We start from the raw sequence: 23,402 nt of genomic DNA on the forward strand, positions 1-23,402 counted from the left end.
CCGTTCCTCTCTCGCTGCTGAAAGGCCCCATCTCTCTCAAAGGACGTCTCTATTTCTCACGTTGGGCCTGCCTCTCTGCCTGTGTCCCATAGGACGTCTCTCCAGTGCCGCAGATGCTGCGTGTCTCCCGCCTGTGACGGTGATCACAATAGTAGAGTGAAGAGCAAGTATCGGGCACGCCCACGGGCTCTGCAAGCTCCTCCCCCTGTGCACGCTCGCTTCCTGCTTGTCGCTTTCTCCCGGCTTACTATTGGCGCAGGCGGCACAGGCTGGCAGAACGATGTAAATGAGGTGGGCGTGGCTTCGTGTTCCCTCCCCATCCCGCTGGGGCTTGCGACTCAGGGGAGAGTGGGCCAGGCATCCAGAGGAAAGGAGTAGCACATTGTGCGGGGGCTGTGTGCAGGGAGCCGCGCTGCAGGGGTGCATGGAGGGTGTGCAGAGAACGACGTGCAAGCACTCTGCATAGCGGGGACTGTATGCAGGCGCCTGGCCGCGCAGGGGGACTGGGTGCAGAGCCAGTACACACAGGCAGCCCTGGCTGCATCTTCTTCCTTCAGGCTGCGCAGGAACTTGCAGCACCCAGCCTGCGCCCCGCAGCATCCTCCCTCGGAAGCGGGAGGCTGCACCTCGGAGCCACGTCGGATGTGGCCACTGTTGTGTGAGTTGTGCCAGCGCTGTCCCAGCCTGGGGTCTGAGCGTCTAAGAACCGCAGACCCTGAGCAGAACGTCCGATAATATCCATCCCCTGGAGAAAACGAAGAGGACCCCCGCACTGGATATGAGCAGCCAAGACCCTCGGATCTCACCAGCCAAGACCCCCAGCTCCAGGCCTGAGCAGCCAAGAGGACCCCTGCATTGGATCACAGCCAAGAAGACCCCAGCCCTGGAGAGCAGCCAAGACCCCTGGATCTGAGCCGAAAGTAGCGTGCCCTGGAGTTGGGCTTCTAGGACCCCAGCCTGGATATGAGCAGCCAAGACCCCCGGACCTGAGAAGCCAGGACCCCAACTTCGGATCTGAGCAGGGTAGACACCTGTCCGGTGTGTGCTGCCCGGAGCCCGGCGCTAGAGAGTGCACTGCTTCCCTCTCCTCGGGGGAAGGGACCATGTTCGGCATCCAGGAGAGCATCCAGCGGAGCGGCAGCAGCATGAAGGAGGAGCCGCTGGGAGGCATGAGCGCCGTCCGGACTTGGATGCAGGGCGCCGGGGTGCTGGACGCCAACACCGCCGCGCAGAGGTAGGGGGAGCCGGCCGTGCCCCGCACGTTCTGTGCCCTCACGCTGTCCAGCACGCGCAGATCCCACACACTCTGTCCAACACCTTCACTGCCCAACCCTCAGATCCCACACCATGCCCAGCAGCCTCAGTCCCTCCCACCCTCAGATCCCAGACATGCCCAGCAGCTCCAATTCCTCACACCCTCAGATCCCACACTCTGTCCTGTCAGCTTCACTGTGCAGCACCCATCAGATCCCACACTCTGTCCTGTCAGCTTCACTGTGCAGCACCCATCAGATCCCACACTCTGTCCTATCAGCTTCACTGTGCAGCAGCCTCAGATCCCACACTCTGTCCTGTCAGCTTCACTGTCCAGCAGCATCAGACCCCACAATCTGTCCTGTCAGCTTCACTGTCCAGCAGCATCAGACCCCACAATCTGTCCTGTCAGCTTCACTGTGCAGCCCCCCATCAGATACCACACTCTGTCCTGTCAGCTTCACAATCCAGCACCCTCAGATCCCACACTCTGTCCTGTCAGCTTCACTGTGCAGCAGCCTCAGATCCCACATTCTGTCCTGTCAGCTTCACTGTGCAGCACCCCCTCAGATCCCACACTCTGTCCTGTCAGCTTCACTGTCCAGCAGCATCAGACCCCACAATCTGTCCTGTCAGCTTCACTGTGCAGCACCCCCTCAGATCCCACACTCTGTCCTGTCACCTTCACTGTGCAGCACCCCCTCAGATCCCACACTCTGTCCTGTCAGTTTCACTGTGCAGCACCCCATCAGATCACACACGCTGTCCTGTCACCTTCACTGTGCAGCACCCCATCAGATCACACACTCTGTCCTGTCACATTCACTGTCCAGCAGCCTCGGATCCTACACTCTGTCCTGTGAGCTTCTTTGTCCAGCACCCACAGATCCCGCACTTTGCCCATCAGGTTTATTATGCTTTATTTGCTGCATAGCTACTTGTATTGTGCGTGAGCCTGTCCATCGCACCCCCACTGTGTGCTACCACCATCCTTACCCCTTCCTCAGCGGGCCCACACAGTGCTGAACTATCCACACAGCGCTTAGTAAGAGGCCCTGAGAGGGGACTTTTTGGCCCGCTGCTGTTCCCCTTCCTCTTGCCCTGTGCGTCCGGGAGAAGGGCTCTCCTGCTACTCGGTACCGCCTCCCCCTGCCCCAGCACTGTCACTACCCTCACACTCTCCAGGGCCGCCGGGGGCCCCACTCGGCGCAGCACCTTCATCGTGCCCAGGGCATCCTTCTTCGTCACTTCCAATGCACGCATCCCGTCTAGCGCCCACGCTGCCTCCATGCACCCTGCAGCCTTGGTACAAAAACACAACCCGGTGCCCATGTCTGCTTTTTCCCTAGCAGCTGGCACCCACCAGCACTACCAGAACCCATGCAGTGCCCATCATAAGCAGCACGGCCCAGCCTTCTCACCGATGTATTTATCCTCGGCCCTTAACCCTTCTCTTCAATACCCCAGCTGGCACACGTAACCATCACTCACATGTCTCCACCGTACCTCTGCCAACACGCGTTCACTCATCTGTGCCACTTGCCCCTTTCATACCTATGCAAAGACGCAGCACCCCAGACTCTCGCCCCCAGGGTGGTGAATACTCCCGGCTCTCCTGGCACGCTCGGGGGCCCGTGTACCCTCACCTTGTGTCAGGGAGAATATGCAAGCACTCACGCCGTCTCATCGCGTGGCCCTTCGCGTTCCCACCCGCCCTCAGAGTCACCATTGCCGTGCCCTGTTCTCGGCCTGGCTGGTGCCTGCCTTCCCTCTGCAGGACTCCGCACATGCCTTGCCGCTCCCCGTGCCGCATCCATGCCCTTACACATCGCCCTTCCTGACTTTCTCTCTCCTAGTTGTACTTTTCCGAGGGCCGCTCCAAACCTTTCTATCTCTTCCTCTCGCTCTCGTTTTCTCGTTCCCGTGGCTGCTCCACAACTGGCTCTGCCTCTCCATTGTCTCTCTCGCTCCCATGGCTCGTTCGTAACTTTATTGCCCTCTTCCCTCGTTGTCTTTCTCTCTGTCCTTGTGGATCCCCATTGTCTGTTTGTCTCCCGATTGCATTTCTCTCTCCCGTGGCCCCACAGTGTCTTTCTCTCCCGTGGATCTTCGCTGTCTTTCTCTCTCCCTTGACTCTTCTCTCTCTCTCTCTCTCTCTCTCTCCCTGACTCTTAGTTGTCTTTCGTCCCGTGTCTACAGCCTCCTTGCTGTCTCTCTCGCTCTCCCGTAGCTCCTTGCTGTCTTTCTCTATGGCCTCTCACTTTCTTTCTCTCTCCCAGAGGCTTCTCACTGTACCTCTCTCCCCTGGCTTTTCATTGTCTCTCTCCAAGTATCTCCTCATTCTCTCTCCTGTGGCTCCTCGTTGACTCTCTCTCCTGTGGCTCCTCGCAGTCTTTCTCTCCTGTGGCTCCTCGTTGACTCTCTCTCTCCTGTGGCTCCTCGCTGTCTTTCTCTCTCCCGTGGTTCCGCACTGTTTCTCTCTCCCCCTCTTGCTTCTCTGCGTTTACTTGCGCCCCCGCCGCCCGCTGACTCTTCCTGGGGAGTCACGGGTTGGCCGTCTGTCCCCGCTTTCCCCATCCCCGCTTTCCCCACGTCCAGGGGAGTTGCTAGGTCGGGAAAAGACCTGGGGCTATGCTGATGTCGGAACTGTTGGGACTGGGGGCTAGCTAGTCTTTTGGCTGTAGCTCCTGAGATTCTATCAGGGGCTACAACCAAAAGATCAGGGGCTACAGCCCCATTAGCACCCCCCCCCCCCCTAGCAACGCCCCTGCCCACGTCTGTCCTCGCTGTGAATTACACACGGCACTTGTTGGTTCAGGAGGACTTTTACCTCCCTTTTAAATCTCGAATTAAACGAAAACCAGTATAACTATGAGGATCGAGCAAACCCCGAAACTGACGAAAGGCGCCTGACCTTTAAAGCAGCACATGCGTGCAGGGCCCGTGCTGCCACTGTCAGAACACTTTCCCGAATGCGCGCATCTCCCTGGAAACTCCACTTTTTGCCCGGTTTTACCAGCCCGGTTACTTTGTGGAACGTTTTTCCTGGTTACCATGCTATTCCTTGCCCAACGCCCCCTCTTGCCCGTGTGCTCGCTCCACAATCCCGGCTCCTGCTGGGTAGTGCTGGACTGGCATAAGGCAATGGCCGAAGTTGCCAGGTTTTGCATGCCAATGTGGCCCACGCGCTGTGCAACTGGTTAGTTTGATCAACGTTCTTGACTAAATGTGCCTTAAAGAGCACGTTTTGTTCCACATTCTATCAAGACTGTGCATCAAGGCACTATTAAAACAGCCTCTATTGGAACGTACAAACTGCAATGACTGATTGTGGGACACTTTTTTTATTTGTTGATAAGTCATTGTTTTGTCCCAGTCTGACCTTTGGCACGGCATTACCAGTAAGTAATACTGTTTACGGAGCTCAGGTTCCCAGTGAAATCAACGAGCAATAACCCGGAAGTGACAACGGCCTCGCCCTCCCCTCACTTCCTCTCAATACTCAACTAGCTCCTTACTACCAAAACCGTGCACCTTTACATTTCTCGTGCCCCTTCAGATAACCAGCCAGGAGTACTGTCCATAATACACAGGTGCCCTAGCCATCTTCTATCAACAACCATGTCGTCACTTCTGCACTTCACAAGCTGGGGGCTGCCCATGCGGTTAACCTGCCCGGTCCGTACCAGCCACAAAGAACGCTGAGATGTTCATATCAGCACACAAGTAACGGGTACTTCCGATCTGCATCCATCAACACACACAGCTGTCTGCATCTGCTAAACACACTCTCCTCGCCTTTCTTACAGGGCCATGCACAGTGAGGCCCACATTATTGGCAGAAGGGCATTACATAAGACCGCTTTCCATTACATAGTCCTTTCCTAACTTGTGCCACTTGTCAAATTCACGAACACGGTCCGGAACCGCCAACATACAATGCAGCGTTTCAGAAACTTCCCAAAATGAAAGCACAGCCGTGGGGCTCTGCCTTGGGATGCTGGGGCGACCTCTGCTCTCTGGGGCTCACAGCTGATCCAGGCGAGGTCGTGGCCACATGAGAGGCGAGAGTGGGGGCGGTGGAAGGGATGCGAGGCACGGGAGCGGAGAGGCAATGGATATTTGGGGACATGGGGGCCGACGACTCAGGGAGATGGTGAGTGGAATGGTAGAAGGTGGAGGAGAGATGTGGAACGGAGATGAAGTCAAGAAAGAGTGGTGGGGTAGGGATAACAGAGGAGCGAAGAAAGATGGAGGAAAGAGAAGGAGGGGAAGAAAGGAGCCACAGGGGTGCAGGAAGAGGGGAGAAAGGAAGGAAGCAAAAAATGAAGGATGAATGGATAGATTTCTCCCCTAAGGAGATGGGAATTTTGGGGATAGGATAAGAGTGAAGGACAGAAGAAGTGGAACGGAAGGAGAGAGGATTGGGATTTGAAAGATGAAGGATTGCAATAGCAACTGGAAGAGGAGGGGGAATGGCTAAAGGAAAAAGGGGCGAAAGAGAGTAAGAGAGATGGATGTGAGGGAGAGGCACAAGTAAAGGGTTAACGGGCAGCGTTTGTCATTCCCACTTTTATTAAACCCATGAATTGGGTCTTAGCTGGTTTTCTTCTGTTACTCAACTCCCCTCCTCCGGTGCAATTAATAATAATAATAATAAGAATAATGATAATAATAATCTGGTCCTTTTGTTATTACTAGGTTTTTGTACCGCTCTCCACCACCATTTGCAAGGCCGCCAAGCGGCGTGGTGGATGGAAAGGGGAGCGGCATGGGTCAGGTTACTTGGGAGAAGGGGGAAACACAATACACTCTTGCTGTCAGACCGGAAGTACCCAAGCTATGCATGCAGGTCAGTTTCCAGGTGTTCTGTGTAGAGCGCATAGAGGCATGTATGTCTGAAGGGAAGCCTAGTGTGCTCGAGGCGCTGGGGTGTGGCGAGTTGCTCCTTTAGGTGTTGTGTGCTGTTGTTTGATGTCTGTGGGCAGGGGGGTGCTGCATTGCCAGGTGCGGATGGATTGGTTAGGATGTTTTTTGTGCAGTGAAACATAGAATTTGAGCGTTTTAGTTTGAGCAGATCTTCTCTCCTTCATGGCGGGGGCCTGACCTGGGCCTGGATCATCCCTTTCACTGTAGCCCCAGTGCAACGGGTCTCTCTCTCCTCCCTCGTCCCCTCCCTGGCTTGGGACCTGGCTGAGATTGCCTCCCCACCTCCTCACTCCCCCTCTTGATGTTGTGGGTCTGACTGGGCCCTCTCTTCTGATCCGCACTACACCCCAGCTGAGCCCTTCCATTCCCTTTTATCGCGCCGTCTCTCTCCTCTGTGTATCTGGGCTTGGTCAGGGTCTTCTACTGTACTCCACCACACCTCTCTGGCTCTGACCCTCAGCAGAGTGGGCCTGGTCAGAGTTTACCCTTATCTCTCTCTGAGAGGAGTGTACCTGACCCCAGTGTACCCATGTAACCCAGTGAAACAGACCTGGCCTGAGTGTATCCTTCTAACTCTCTCTCTCTCTCTCTCTCTCTCTCTCTCTCTCTTTCATTCAGTGGAGTGGGTCTGGCTCGGGCTCACTTTGAGAAGCAGCCACCGTCCAATCTGCGGAAGTCCAACTTCTTCCACTTCGTATTGGCGCTGTATGACCGCCAGGGACAGCCGGTGGAAATCGAACGCACCGCCTTCGTGGGCTTTGTGGAGAAAGAGAAGGTAAGGTGGGGTTGCCGCCTCTAACTGTGCACCACAAGCCCCCACTCCCAGCTTCTTCTCCTGAACAGTGGCTTAACCCAAAGGGAAGAAGGCCCAACAGAAATGTGCTGAGATGCCGCTTGAAGTCTGCTGATTCGGGAGGCCTTCTGCAAATCTGGTGGCCCCTGGCTAGTGGGGTTCCCCTGCAGAGCAGGATGGCCTGTTAAGCCCCCGACCTAGCCCCTCCATTTGCACGGGAACTCCTTTCTTGGAACCCCCACCCAGCGGCTTATTCTGTAAGGTGCTAACGGTGAACCTCTTAATCACAGGTGGCTGTTGTGGTTCTGGACATTAATCGCAGGTCGGCACCAGCCGCAAGACTCCATGTCACTGTGGAAGGCCTGTTCCAGTCTTGGGCTTTGCTTTTACTCGAGTTTTACTTCAAGTCCATTTATTCAAAGGATGCTTCTCAAGACTGCACCCCCTCCAGATTAAATTCATGGAGTTAAGCCACCCCCAGACTGGGGCCCGGTGTTCCCTGTGACATGGTGCCTACTGGTGACATTAACAGGGAAGTCCCTGTGGATGTACATTCACCCCTGAGACCAGTTGTGTTATTTTAATAAGCGTTTTTTTTTTAATTATTGCATTATAGTATAGTACAAACTTTTAGCAAAACCATTCCAGGAGACAATCCGACAGGCAATTATCTACATATTAAAACACAACCTAGGCATCAGCCTTTCACAATTCACTGCTCTTGTCCAGTACGTTATTTAAGAATGTGTCTGGTGCAATAACCTTTTTAACTGTCCCAAATCACCGCCTTAGTGTTAGAGGGATTGCCTGTGGGGCGCCATATTGTCCACAGGCGGCTACCCCCGTGTCTCCAGATGCCATCGTATATTTAAGTAACTCGATTAGCTATTGCTCTTGAAATAAATGCATAGGACCAATTATGATAAGGATTATATATATATATATTAATTCTCCCCGTATTTTTGGCGATGTTGCCATTTTGTCCATTTCACTCACTCTTGAAGATGTGAACTCGTGACCTGCACCGTGTTTACACTCTGACTTTGTTTACAGTGGGCCCGGCCCTGTGGTGTGGCGAGGCCGCTCAGCCAGGGTTTCATCCGGCTCCCCTTGGAATATCTGATGCTTTTGTCCTTATTTTCCTTTAAATGCAGGAATCCAGCAGCGAGAAAACGAATAATGGGATCCACTACCGACTGCAGCTGCTCTACAGCAACGGTGAGCCTCAGGCACCGGGGCCTGCCCCCCAAGACCCGACGAACAGGGCCGCGCCCCCGCGGAATAGACCCCGCCCCTAACTCCGCGGTCTAGATTCCCGAGGACCCCTGCCCGTGAGGACCGGAGCTTCGTCCCCACAATCCGGCCCTATGACCCGATCCAAAAAGCCGCCTCTGTGCGCTAGAGTGCCCGGGGTCCCATTTCCCGGTGCCGGCCTCCTCGCAACCCCGCCCCACTGGTCGACACACAAGAACCCATCCTGGTGGAACCGAAAACTACGATCCTGCCCCCCCCCACCCCTCTCCTAAAAGCCCAGTCGTTCTCAATAACATCTTTGTTGGAGGGGGTCCTATTTGTGAAGGTGGGCGCCACAAATAAAGCACCCTCATTTTAGAGCATGCCTGCCCCGTTGATGCCACTAGTAGCACGGGTGGCAGGGCTCCTACAGGGGCGCATGCTGCCTTTAAACCAGCGGGGGACCACACAGGCGCGGGAAAAAACCAGGGGCTCCAGTGCGGGCACGTGCATCCCGTTACCCCACGTCCGCCTCGGGTATCGCGGGGTTCAGGCGACATCTCCCTTCCCCCCACCATCACTCCGTATTCCAGCGCACACACCGTGCCATCTGAGGCCAGGTCCTGCCACGCCTTGTGACTGATGCGATTCGTGGTGTGTGTCTCCATTTCTGATTTTAATTTATAGCGCTTTACTTTCCGTGTAAACCCTAAATGCAGGGGCAGGCAGGCTTGTGTTATAGTGGGGGCGCAGTCCCTAATGGAGACACCTGCAAGCTGCGTAGCACGCCAGCCCCGCGTGCACCGGCGCTTCTCTCCTCTCCCTGCCCATGCCGGGGGACCCGGGGCTCGGGTGTGAGGTCATGGCCGCCGGCCTTCTTCCCAGTCACTGACGGCTGTGTTTCCATGTTGCAGGCATCCGCACGGAGCAGGACTTCTACGTGCGCCTCATCGACTCCATGACCAAGCAGGTAGGGGGCGCGGCCCTTCGTCTTACTTCTCCTTCTGTCTCGGGGGCAATTGTGTGTACGGCTCTTTCTGGCGCTGTGCCCCGCCCAGTGTGTGCTGAACAGTATTCGTGCAAGTGTGGGATGCAAATGTCTGTTCTTATTTTGTCGAGCCTTGAAATGTGATCACTATTGTGTTGATAATCTAAATGGTTAATTACTGGTGTGGGGGTGAGGGGGGCACTCTATAGAGGGCCTGGTCGACATGTCCTGTGTGATCTGGGGTTGGCACCACAGTGGCCCTCTGTGGATTGTGATGGACAGGGCTCTAACCACGACCCTCTGACCTCATCCGAGCATGTATGACCAAGCTTCACACTGCGCCCCCTCCCCATAGGAGGCCAATTCTAAGGCCCCACCTCCCCATTGACATGGGATGGCAAAACTCGGGCACGCCACGCTGTGATTATAACAATACAACCGGTAAATACTTCGCCCGCCCCTGCTCTCCACTCCAACTGGAGCGCCGCGGCACTTGCCACGCGTGTGTCAGTGGCGCCCCCACTCCCTACCTGCGGGGTAAATGGGGTTCATATATGCCCGAGTAACCCCAATAGACAGTGAGAATGCGGGGATGGGGGCCGGGGCGGCGTGCGTGTCACATTCACGCCACGTGCTGCTCTCCTCAGCCCCTTCCTTGGACACCGGCTTCTGTCAGCACCCGCCCCCGTCCGGAGAGCTGAAGGCCGCGGGGGCTGCTGCCCTCCTCTTTCTCCAGCAGGTCCCAGAGTCGCAGGCCTGGCCCCCACCCGCGAGCTAGGCACGCGAAATACATCCAAAAACATCTCCTGCTAGACCCGACATTGGTCGCCTATTTTATTTGATTAAAAGACAATATTTCCCCTCGCCAGTTTAATTCTTAAAGTTACTACGCACATCCATATTGTGGCAAATTAATTAATATGTTGCACTAATTTGTGTTAGCTTTTTAGTACACGTTCTGTCAGCGATAACCAATTTAATTTGCGTTTTTTAATAGAAATGGCGATATTTTGCATTTCTGTATTTTTTCGTATCTGAAACACTCAGCATTAAGCCAGGCGTAAGTCACGGGCGTTATATACGCATCTGGCGATTCCCATTTGAGGGCGGTGATTGTTAATTATTCATCAGATGCTGTAAATCTGCGAGTCTTTCCTTGGTAGCAGCCTTCTGAAACACCCCACTGCTTTCCCGTTTAACACAACATGCACCTTTTTTAAGTGTTGGAATTCGCGATTGCCTACAGGATGAAAATTGTGTTCACAGTTTAAATAAACGAAACTCTGATCGCGGCTCCGTTATCCGTCATTCATTCCACGCGGTTTAAAGTCGTGGTTCGCACGGGTCGGGTGCACGTTTCCCCGGAATCTCACCGGTGTGTGCGTTCCGCCCTGCACCCGGTTGTAAGGCTGCACACAGCCCCTATTGCATGCCTGCGGTGGCGCGCTTCGCTCCGTGGCGGGTTCACGCTGGGGTGTACCATAAGGCGGTGTGTGTGTGTGTATCTATATTGATATATCTGCGTATTACGCGTATTAACGTGTTAGTCTGCGAACATCAAAGCTGAATTTCCCCGGGGGCTTTAAGCGACAGTCTGTCCGTTTCTGTGAGTGTTTGGGAGGGCCTGATATACTTTGTTTTACAGGAAGCCTGTATATGTGCAATAAAATCATGCGAGAGGGCACATATGTCACCAATTAATTTCACTTAATTTCTGTGACCTCCACGCACAGTGGGCTTGGCAGTGCACTACTGCACGCGAGTGACAGCATTGTTGCATTTTAGCCTCATGCGTGTTTGTGAGTGTGTAGAGCTGGCTGCAGAACGTAATCGCCTCTCGGCGCTTTATTTATAATGCTTCAGGCAGTTCATATTCATAGAAACAGTGCGTACTGTGGCCCTTCCCGGACGCCGAAGTTCCCAGAAGAGGCAGGCAGTGTTTGGGGGACTACTTCTTGAGTGTTCCACATGTTGCAGTTTTCCCGCGATTATTGGAGCGCCCCCCTCCGCCTCCACTCACACACACACACACCATTTCTGCTCAGTTAGTAGACATTAGGGGCGGGCGGCGCCTATATATCTATGGCGTGTTGTGGCCAGCCCCTGCCTCGCAGTAATTGCGTCGGGAGATGTTCCGCTCAGCGCGTTATTCTTTTTGTTTTTCATTTGCTCGGTGTCACTGCAGATCTATACGTATTTCATATTATTCTTGCCTCCGGTGGTAGTGGAAGTGAGAGAGACGGTCGTTTTGTGTTCGTCCATTGCCCGGGCTCCTTTTTTCCTGTACACAAGCCCCTGCTTCAAGAGAACAAGTCGTGTGTTCTACGCGCCTGAGCCCCTTTCGCTAAGTCTTCCGCGGTGTGGAAGGAATGGTCGGCGGGCGGTTCGCGACGACCACCCTACTCGCTGGCTGTTTCCTGCTCCCGTGGGGGCAGCGGACCCCGGATTCGCCTTTACTTTAATGACCCTCTAACATGACGACTGGTATGCAGGGGGCCGTGCAGAGCGACACTCCCTTCTCTCACATCTGTTAAGCAGAGACTACGTGGAAAAATAAGGCAGTCTCTACAGGATATCGCGCAAACATGTATTCAGAATGAAATCCGGATAACGGTATTATGGCACGCTTTTGTATGTTAAGAGCCGGCTTATTGCCCGCTTTTTGCCTGGTTTGGATAGTTTATTTTAATAATGTTATCTTTTACAGAATAATAAATAAAAAAACGGTTATCTCTGAAGGATTTGCTACAGTTTCGTGGGCATCCAGTGTTAGACGGGTGCTGTGCGTTCTCTTGGGTAGTTTCCCGTCTCTGCCTCTTCAGTTCTGCGCTCTTATTGTTTTCAATCGTCGTTTGCCGGCAGTTCACGTTTCGTCTTTTAATCCTCCTTTAAAGTCGGGCTATTTGTCGTTTTGGACTCCGGGCGGAGGTTTTAGCAGGAGAGTTTTCCCCTCTACATCCTGCATTTTTTTGTAACGGCCGCATAGTTGGCGCCTGGGAGTCCTTTTAATGCATTTTTCGGCCGGGTCTCGTGTGCAGCCAGTCCCGAGGCGTCGTGTGACCGCCTGCTCTCTCATTATTATTATCCGACTGCCAGGGAGCGCAGGGGCAGGAAGAGACCGCTTATTTTTAAATCCTGTAACCGATACTGTAGTCGGAGACCCGTAGCTAGTGGGAGAATGCCCCCTCCCCCCCCACACATTCCCCCCCTCCCGTCGGCGTCCTCCGTAAAAGGCATCATTTGAAAAAAGACAAGTGTGCGTCCAGGGGCGCACCGGGGCGGTGGATCCCTGTGCCCCGATTTCAGGTGGAAAGCTGCGCCAGCAACGCGCCCCCGGGACTTCGGGGAGTGCTATTTATTATTTATCAAACCACGCGCGTATTCCAAGCTGCGCAGCCGTGGCGTATTAACAAGTGCCCATGAATACACCGATAGCACAGGCGCGGGGGCAGGGGCGTTGCTAGGGGGGGGGGCTAAGGGGGCTATAGCCCCTGATCTTTTGGTTGTAGCCCCGGATAGAATTTCAGGAGCTACAGCCAAAAGACCAGCTAGCCCCCAGTCCCAACAGTTCCGACAGCAGCTTAGCCCCGGGTCTTTTCCAGACCTAGCAACTCCCCTGCGCGGGGGCATTCCTTGGAAATGCCCCACGGCCCTCGAAACGCATGCCGAATATGGGCGAGGGGGCTCGCATGCCGAATATGGGCCGGGGGCTCTGCCAATGGCGCTGGGGAAACAGGGGAAGGTGTATTGTGACAATGGGGGTCGAGGGAACGTGGTCAGAATGGCATTGGAGGCTGGTCACGCTGTTGCGTGGTGACGTGGCGAGTGCGTGGTGATCGTGTGGGTGCCTCCGGTGAGGTTTGGAGGCAGGGTCGGGCTGGCCCACAAGGCATCAATGAAACGTGGCCCACAGTTGTAAATGGCTATTGATTGCTTTTGAGATACTGTTTGACTAGCACCGAAGGGGGAGTTTTTTGATAAAATGTGATGAAAATTGTGACTTTTAAAGAATATGTGTCTAGCAACACTGGTCAAAACTATTAGCCACATAGTGAAGTAACTCATCAAAGTGGCTCACATTGACCACAAAAGTGGCCCATATTGACTCAAAAAATGGGCCCACACCCGCATTTTGCGGTTTTGGTTGGGCCCTCGGCCTATTGCCCTATGGGCCAGTCCAAACCTGTTTGGAGGTAGTGGGGCGTGGGGGAAGGCGGTGGTGGAGTGAGTTGTTTGCGCGAGGTGATGGAGAATCGTTGCACCCTATCTAGCACCAGAGAGGAAAAAACAGTACCACAAGTCTCTGAAAAGCGCGCAGTGACCCGGCACAAAGAGGCAAATATCCCCTCGCACTCGCCTTGCTAGCCGACCACCGGTACAATGCTTTGCCTCAAAAGTGTACTGGACCAAAGTAATTTACTAAGCAATGCACATGAGCACCGACACGAGTGCGCAAAGCAATGCACAGAGAGATTGAATACATAGAAGAAATGCTGTACACCAAAATCATTTAAATGAAAAATGATACAATCAGCATTCACTGTGAGCCTCTATAGACTAAAGCCTTTCTCCTTAGATCCTTGGATATAGGGATGCGCAGAACCTTCTCTGGATAGGCAAATGACTCCCTCAAAACTCGAGACTAACAAGGAGAGTCTGACCCTGTGTTGCACGTGTTCTGTGGATACCACATCACTTGTATTTCGCAAGGGTCAATACTAGACTAAACATATTAATTATTTTCTGATGGAAGGTTATCAATCCAAGATGGGCAGCCTGGCACACTCTTATTGTACTCTTTCAAAGTACCTCTCTGAGAGTGGGAAAGGGGACAAATAGCACCAGTGAGGGTTCCTGTATGCTTTGCATTAAATCGCAGAGCATTTAAGGACTATAACAGTGATCAGAGATCTCTACGTTAGATAAAACAAGTCTGTGATAAAATGATTGTATGGGTGAATCTCAAAATTCATAAAAGATGCGTGGCTTGGTGCTCACGTCACTGTTCACAACACTCACCCCAACATTACAATGTTTGTAACCATACATACTCATTTGGACAGCTTGAGTTTTTGGATGCAATTATAAAATGGCTGCAACATCAGCCACTCAAAAGGGGTACAAAGGCTCTTTTGCTTCTTGTTTCTGAAGAATTTTAGAGGAGGAAGGGCTGGGTTTCAATGTGAGCATGTCCAACCCCCAATACAGAAACATCTTTTGGGAATTATATTTATAGACAGGACAGGATACCAGAAGAGAGACCCAATAAACACATGCACAGAAAGGCTACACAGAAAGGACTGCACCTATTACAACATTTTAGCCTGACCAGTAATAAGCTGATGAAGCGTTTTAAACAAAACTGGCTTTTAAGGCACGATAAAGGGTCCACAGTTCCTCAGCCACTACCTCCTCACTATTACGCAGGCCTCAGGGGTTATTTCGGGTAAAAAGGGCAGGCCCATGCTCTAACAGAGCTGGCATTAGCATATCTTATTAGTGCTGGCCTGCAGCTAGTGACAATCATGGTGTGCCAGTGTACAAAGGGCGTTTGGCCTAGTCGATGTACAATTTGAGGCAAATTCCTTGATTGCTTTATGTTTTTAAGTGTGGGCACAGTATGGCATGCTCGGCAAAGCAACATACATAAAACATTCCAGTATGCTATTGTATGGACATTGGACACATCAGACAAAAACAGGCATATGTCCTGTTACATATACGGGAGCGCCACATAGACCCCATTAACCAACATAGTGGTCGCTTGTGAAGCACACAAAACATTGCCGCACACATATTACTGCATTGATTTGCCATGGACTAGTGTCTGCATGGCGACAAACAATGAACTCTACTTTCCTTATCAAGGTGCCAAGTGACATTGAGTTGCCATCTGGTGTACGCGCTACCCAGTGGCTGGCTTGTTTAGAAAATTAAAAGACCTTTGATGCTGAACGGATGCATTTAGTCCATGTCCCAAAGCAGCCACTAGAATACTTAAGCGAGAAAATGACAGTTAACCTTCGCAGGGATGCGCCATATGTAACCAAAAAGTAATATACCAAAAAAAAGTTTTGAGGTGTCAACTAAAGAGACATGAAAGTAACTTTTTCTGTGTGGCATTTTAATTCTCTTTGAAGAATGCATAGGTTTGGTCAGCTAAGTGATACTTGTGCTGGCCTGGTGAATAAAAATGCCCCATGTTCAGTTCTTAACACTGCAATGTTAAGCACATACTGTGTAAAACAATGACTTGTTAAATGAGCCATCACTTATAAATTGCCCCACTTGAAAGACTGTCAACACAAAGAATGAGGGGCACAGGGTGTGTGACTCCAGAGAATCTCACACGCTGTGTTTGGAATATGCATTCCTTTGTTTGCATATTCTGAATGGGTTGCAGTCATCCACAAGTGGCAGAGAGTAGCCAGCCGCACATCGCAGAGGAGCACTCACCGGCACAGCAGGCTACTTAATCTTTTGTGCGGCCAAATCAGAGTCAGCTTTTTGGGTGGGCCACTTACTGTGTCCCCCTCCTGAGTTATTTAGCTCTTTGCTCCGGGCCCTCGCCCACTCGGTCTGGGCCAAGAAATGACTAGCGCACAGGGAGTTAACAAATTTGGTAGCGAGCCTGTATGCAAAGCTATAAATGTGGAGGGTTTGCCTCAGATTACGGCATTGTACAAAAAGGCACTTTCAGTACAATAAACAGGGTCATATCAGGCCAGCATAAAAATAAATATAACCATTTATTCACAGAAAAATATCACACAAATATGGAAGCAAAATTATGGCTAATCAAGAGACAGAAAATAGTGATTAACTCGTCTTAAAAGAATTCCAAAAATAGGTGTAAAATACAAATGCACAAGTATCTTACTCCTACAACCTACTCCAGCAATAGCACAGGCAAAATTCCTGTATACTCTATGGGGTTAAAAGTCTCTGCTCTAGCAAGGCTGAAGATTAACGATCTGACGTTTGCACGGGTCCAGTTGTGGACACCTCCTCGGGGAGTTGACTTGGTCTCCCTCACCACGAATGAATACACACAGTCAAAGGGTTTCACTGCAACAGTCAGTGGAAAAGTCAAGCATTAAGTTACCTCAGGGCGCTTTAGGGACTTTGTGATTGTTGAGCAACACTAGAGCCAAAGGTCAGAAACAATGTTTGCGAAAAGAAAGACTAAGCAAAACAAAAGAGGTGATGGCTGGAAGGTTTAGCCTTAATCTTAACCACTCGTATTGCTCTGGGAAGCCCTACAGACCATTGTTCTTTGCTTGCCAAGCCATTACAAGAGGGCAAAGACCATATGCAAATCAGGCTTGGTCCCACCTCAAAAGGGACAGTCCAGCCCAAACTGCTAGTTCACATCCTTTCTGCATGAGACCACACACATCCCCAGACATGATACGGCCTCGTAGGGCCTCATCACTGAGTAGAAGCTTGGTTCTCTAGGCCCAGCAGGCACTGGACCCAGCCTGGGAATACCCCCCACCCCCCCACCTGGGGTGACTAAGCAAAACAAAAGAGGTGATGGCTGGAAGGTTTAGAATTAATCTTAAGCTCTGGTATTGCTCTGGGCAACCCCCAAGACCATCATTTTTCGCCTGCAAAGCCATTACAAACGGGGAAAGACCATATGCAAATCAGGCTTGGTTCCACACCAAAAGTGGGAGTTCAACCCAAACTGCTTGGTCACATCCATTCTGAACGAGACCACAAGCATCCCCAGACATGTTTCGGCCTCATTGGGCCTCATCAGTGATGAGTGGCTTCGGTCTTTAGGCTAGGCAGGCAAGTTACCCATCCTACTCTGGGTGACTAAGCAAAACAAAAGAGGTGATGGCTGGATGGTTCAGAATTAATCTTAACCTCTGGGATTGATCAGGTCACATCCCTTCTGCATGAGACCAAAAGCATCCCCATACATGTTTCGGCCTCAGTGCCCTTCTTAAGTGGCTTGGCAGACTGAAGAAGAATGGTCTGGAGCTTTGCCTAGAGCGATGCCAGAAGTTAGGATTCATTCCAAACCTTCCAGCCATGGCCTCTTTTGTTTTGCAAAAAGAAAGACAATACACAGGATAGTCTCATGGCTGTCACAGTGTCGTCAGAGCACAAAGCATTTTCTATCAACATTACGTGATTGGAAGCAGCTCACCAGCATCAGCTCTTCACCCGTTGATCCTCTCCTGACGTCAGGGGTTTTCTCCAGTAGGAGGCAGTCTGTTATATGTGGGTCATGATTTAGGCAACAGCGAAGGTGAGGGAAGATCTCCATAGGCACTATAAAGCGACACAGGGATTCCAATGTTGGGACCCTAGTGGATGGCATTTGAAGGAGGAGTGCCATGAGATGACACTTCTTTTCTAAGTTTGACTGCAGACAGCTTCAGATTGAGCAAATCTCAAATAGGTAAGACAACCTCTGTCTGCATGAGGGGCTGGATTTGGATTCTCTGTGAGTAGTCAGTCAGTATTATCTCTTGTGGAGCGGTATGTCCCCACATCCAATCAGAATTCATTTGTTTTGACTGGAAATAATTACCCCAGGCCCATGTGGGAAAAGAGAGCAAGCGACTTGAATCCATTCCTAGTTCAAGCGTTCTCTCTTTATAGTGGGGATGAGAGAAACGAATAAGCAAGACAGCCAATAAGAGTCCTCTTTATAGGAAACAGTTCATAATACCAATGAGGTGTCTGAATAATACATTGCTTTACCAGTATGATGTAACCATGTTTTGTATAATTCAATGTTTCCCGAATGATGGGATCGCCATGCTCTCTGGCAAGGGTAATTTCAGGTGACATCATTAACACTACCCCCTGTCAGACTGGGCTGTTGCAAGTCCTTGTTAACATCTTCCTCCCAGTGTCAATGTTCGTCCACATAGCAGGAAGTTACCAACGTGTGTATAAGCTTTCTTCAACAATTAGGATTTCCAGTCTATACTGACCTAAAGTGACGTCCCACTTAATTTACAAGTGGTTATTTATAACGGCTTAATACCCCGAGGTTTTTAAGCAGTGACCCGGGGATCGAATCTGTGTTGCTCCATGTCGTTTTACTTCCAAGGCGATCGCGTTGCCCCTGAGCTATCCTCCAGAGACTCTATAAGTGGGGACAAAGTACCCTGTATGTGTTCCAGCTAACGGTCGAAATACTGTTATTCATGGTTTCTTACACAGGAAACAATTTATTATTTTAGACAGTTTCAGGGTATTTCATAGGTTCTCAGTTTTCTGTAATTAACCCTTTAAAATATGTGAAAATGAATATTCCTTATATTGTTTCATTTATTAAAGCAGGCAGTCCACATTCAGTTTATAAGCAAAAAAAAAATGCAAAGCATCACTTTACATTTATCATTTAGTCCGAAGTTACAGGAAATAAGTAGACTGCAAAGGGAAAGTTTGGCGAATTGTATCTATGGGAGTATTGGCTATGCTCCTCTATGAAGGGTTAGCCATTCACATCTTAAAGATTGTTGGTTATATTCCTCTATGGGAGGGGTTTCAATATTCATCTAAAGCAGGTTTGGCCATACTCATCTATGATAGGGTTGGCCTTGTTTAGGGTGATTCATCATGCTCATCTATGGGAGGGTGGGCCATACTTCTCTATGGGAGGGTTAGTCATAGTTCTCTATGGGAGAGTTGGCCACACTCATCTATGGGAGGGCGAGCCATACTTGTCTATGGGAGGGATAGCTATACTTCTCTATGGGAGGGTTGGTCATACTTCTCTATGGGAGGGTTAGCTATACTTCTCTATGGGAGGGTAGGCCGTACGCATCTATGGGAGGGTGAGCCATACTTGTCTATGGGAGGGATAGCTATACTTCTCTATGGGAGGGTTAGCTGTACTTCTCTATGGGAGGGTAGGCCGTACGCATCTATGGGAGGGTGGGCCATACTTCTCTATGGGAGGGTTAGTCATAGTTCTCTATGGGAAGGTGGGCCGTACGCATCTATGGGAGGGTGAGCCATACTTCTCTATGGGAGGGTTAGCCATACTTCTCTATGGGAGGGTTAGCCATACTTCTCTATGGGAGGGTTAGCTGTACTTCTCTATGGGAGGGTAGGCCGTACGCATCTATGGGAGGGTGAGCCATACTTGTCTATGGGAGGGATAGCTATACTTCTCTATGGGAGGGTTGGCCATACTTCTCTATGGGAGGGAGGGCCGTATGCATCTATGGGAGGGTTAGTCATACTTCTCTATGGGAGGGAGGGCTGTATGCATCTATGGGAGGGTTAGTGTTACTTCTCTATGGGAGGGTGGGCCGTACGCATCTATGGGAGGGCGAGCCATACTTGTCTATGGGAGGGTTAGCCGTACTTCTCTATGGGAGGGTGGGCCATACTTGTCTATGGGAGGGTGAGCCATACTTCTCTATGGGAGGGTTAGCTATACTCATCTATGGGGGTTGGCCATGCTCCTTTGGGAGAGAGAGAAGTGCCTATGCTCTTTCTTCGGAGGAACCTTGGGCATGCTGATTCTCCTCTTCTTGAAGGGGCTTTGACATGCGTTCTTCTCTGCAATGGTGTTGTAAATCAGCCCTCTCAAAAAACACATGGCTTTGCCGAATCATATTTTAGATGCTTTGGTTGTGCGCCTTAATACAAAACGGAGAAGGCCACCCCTCCCACATATTCTTAAAATAACTGGCACAGCTAATAACACCACGGCTCCTTCTTGGCTTCATCTTTACCCATACCTATCCTCTGCTGTTGCTCTCCGGTTCCTCCTCTTTCTGTCTACCCCTGTCCTATGCATAATTCTAAATAGGCTTTTTGTATCATGTATGCACTGAATGCATGGGATCTGTGATGGTGCGCTGTGATGATGTGCTGTCATGGTGTGCTTTGACATGCAATTTGGACAAACAGGAATCCGAGTGTTCTCTCAATCTCAAGTCACAGCTGAAGGGGCAGCAATGAGCCCAGCCCCCCAGGAGTTTAGGTGAGGGGTTGTTCCTCTTGCTTGGTCAAGTGTTGGCTTCTTTGAATACTAGAGTTTTAGGGCTGGTGTGAAGGCAGGTAGACTGAGTAGGCCTAACATGTGCTTCCAGAGAGTTCCAGAAAAGGGGACACTGTCCCTAGGGATGGTCAGAATTGTAGTGGGCTAAGCAAAAACGGCACATTTTGCTTTAAATGTGGCTTTACATTGTGCTTTACTTGTTTTTCCAGGAAAGGGTTCGTGGGCCTAAACCCCCAGTGCGTGAAATGAAAAGATTCATGTTCTGCTTGCAAACTATTTGCACTGTTGTGATTGCGCCATGATTTTGGTCACAACATTACCACAAAATTGCCTATATAGCTCATGCTAATCCGACATTTTGGGTGAGAGAAAATATGCAAAATTAGGTGAATTTCCTGCAAATCACTGCAAAATGTTGTGGAGCACATTTATTGTGTAACGGTTTATTGAGAAGCCACCCTCAACACGGGGAGTTCCTTCCCTCCCCACTTACGTGGTTATGCAACAAACTGTTTAACAGATTCTTTTTTTAGCCCTATCTCAGACACATATCATGCCCCTTAGATCCCTCTCCCCTGAGCTAACAATGACCCAAGAACCAGGCAGGTGCACGGGAAATATATTGGTATTTATTTAAATTAAAAGTAATAGAAATTAGCAGGAAAATGTCAATTCACCACTTTATCTGCGGCACAACACAATCAACTTCTCTCAGCATAAACAAATTACAAAAGTGAGTTAAAAAGAACACAAACACAATTCTTACTTTCTCTAAATTTCACTTGACAAAATAATTACACTGATCAATAACAAAGGCACTTATGTATTGTGCGATTTTGATTTTCCTGCAGCCTTAAATGGCTAGCAGTATGATTTCAAGATTGGTCATTATGATTTTGCCCACACTTTTGGTTTAAAATAAACACAGGGTGATTTAGCGGTTTGTTTTTCAGACCCCCCTTGCTTTGGTCTATGTTGGGAAGTCAGACAGAAAAATTGCAATGATTTGGGGAATTTTGGATTTCAGACCCCCCTCACTGAAAGGCCTGGGTTGGTGAAGCTGGATAAAAAGTTTGGACTGATTTAAGAACAAAAACACCCCTCGTCCTTAAGAAGTCGGGGTCAGCTGAACAACAAGGATTACCCAAATAATTTATAGGCTAAAGTTTTCAGCACACAATGGGAAGTGAGCTTTGTTAATTTCGAATTTTAACAAAATTCACCCCGTAGTGTTCTGCCAAATGGGGAATTAATTAATATTTTTGATTAAATAGGCTAAGGATCTACACAGTTTTGCCCCCCGCCCACCCACATTAAGGGAAAGGATTCAAGGCAAGCAGACTCCACCACCTTTGGATTTCACAGGGCTCAGTTCTACTTACATAGCAAGCCTCTGTTTAAGGTTCAGGAAAGTCAGCTGCATCTCAGGACACTCTGGAATGATAGGGCAGTGGTCTGGTCACTCCACTCTCAAAGATGGGCTCTGCTCTCCACCATAGGACCCAGCTATCTTTGAGGCCTTCCTAGAGATAGACAGTTCCAGCCAGATGCACTCTTAGCAATCTCCTCTGGTGTCTCCTTACAGCTGTCAGATGGTAAGTTTTAGTAGCCTTCCTGATGGTCTTTCTCTACTCTCTGTCTGTCCCTGTGTGTCTCCTTTTTTCTGTGTCCTGTCCTAGTGCAGTCCCCCTTAAATAGCAGTGATGACAGCACCAATTTTACAGTCTTGGGGAAGTATCCTGCAATAATTCCTGCCACTAGGATTGGACAGTTACCCTTCTCTCTCCTCCCATCCAATCCAGGATTGGTTTAGATGTCTGGAGCAACATATGGCAATTGCCATTTGTAATCGGCCATTTTTTCTCCTTTCAACATTATGGCAAAAACTAGTTATGTATCACAACTTCTTAATATTACTAGCAACTGCCATACTAAAAATATTTTCTGATTCTGCTAATCATGGAGAATTAGATAAGCCGACCAGAAAATCCATACGATGTAGCATTGCCATGTGGCACATTTCTGCTATTTCCTTAAAAAACACAACATTTATGAATATATGTTATTAAGCATAACCCTAATTTAATTTTCCACCCGCTCACTAACTCTCACATTTGGGACATGTTCAGATGAGCCAGAAGCACATCTTAGAAAGCCATTACAGTTCCATGAGTCTCACGTGGATGAATTTTATGTCCACAAAATCGCCTGGAAATTACATTAAAAATTGTACATAGATGGAAACCATCCGCCATATGATGGCTGAGATAAAGGCCTAAATGATAATAGTACTTTTACATTAATTGTGAATCTTCATGTGGGACAAATGGCCCTGACTCCTGCCTTCCGGCCATTTGTTTTCACTGGGTCAGCCTGTGCCTAAGTTTAAAAAAAATCTCCTTTGTGTTGGAAGCTTGCTCTTTGAAGTGGGTGCCCCCATTTTCACACATATTAGTCGTGCTCCAGTCGCGGATGACTTTTCTTGGAAGTCCATGCTTTCAGAGACAGCAGCTCTGGAGAACACTGAATTTTGACGCCTTTAGCAGGACATTGTTATTCTGGTTGGTCATTAGATAGGAGATGTGACATCCAGGCTGGAAGTGGGAGATGTCCATGTGAAGTTTAACCCACAGCTAGCAAAAGGGTCTGCCTTGGGATGGCATTTTCCATGAAGACAAAGGGGCTTTTCAAATGTCACTGGTGTTTTATAGGTGAAACATAATATACATTGTTTTTGGTCAACCCACACATCATGTTTTGTTTTCCTGACATTTTCCTGTGCGCAGTGATCTTTTTTTCACTTTTACTTTTAAAAACGTTTTTATTTGCGCAGGCCGTTTTTGTTTTCAATGTGTGACAATCCTGTTTTCCATGTGACAGGGATATTTGATTCTGCCTTCTTTTGTAAATTAAAATGCTGCTTATTCATTGGAAATGACAGGTAGGCCCATTTCCAACTGGCTCTTTAATTTTTACTTGAAAAACAAAAACAAAGTCCATGCCATTTTTGTTTCAGTGTTTAAAAAACCTGCCATTCATGTGAAAGGACTTCTGTTTGGGACCTTTAAATGCACCCCACAATGGAAATGCACCCACCTCTACCTTTGCCCCAGTGGCTTCCCCCAGTGTTTCTTTCACATAAAAGTGGCTTTGCAGATTAAATTGTTTTTGTATGGTACGGGTTTCTTCGGGGCATGTATGGGGTTTAGTTTCCATACATT

General features: G+C 49.8%; 1 protein-coding gene across 3 annotated transcripts in view; it reads left to right on the forward strand.

Moving 5' to 3' along the window:
* Positions 1-331: 331 nt before the first annotated feature.
* The window catches only part of EBF1 (EBF transcription factor 1), a 743,411-nt gene continuing 720,340 nt past the window's right edge, over positions 332-23,402 (forward strand). For all 3 annotated transcript variants that reach the window (XM_069653918.1, XM_069653920.1, XM_069653919.1), the window contains exons 1-4: positions 332-1,234; positions 6,802-6,958; positions 8,131-8,194; positions 9,124-9,179. In XM_069653918.1, coding sequence (XP_069510019.1) covers positions 1,104-1,234; positions 6,802-6,958; positions 8,131-8,194; positions 9,124-9,179 — 408 coding nt within the window. In that variant the 5' untranslated portion in view covers positions 332-1,103. The remainder of the gene's footprint in view (positions 1,235-6,801; positions 6,959-8,130; positions 8,195-9,123; positions 9,180-23,402) is intronic.

The sequence above is a fragment of the Ambystoma mexicanum genome, chromosome 3q (assembly GCF_040938575.1).
Source record: "Ambystoma mexicanum isolate Mex_15411 chromosome 3q, UKY_AmexF1_1, whole genome shotgun sequence".
Lineage (NCBI taxonomy): Eukaryota > Metazoa > Chordata > Amphibia > Caudata > Ambystomatidae > Ambystoma > Ambystoma mexicanum.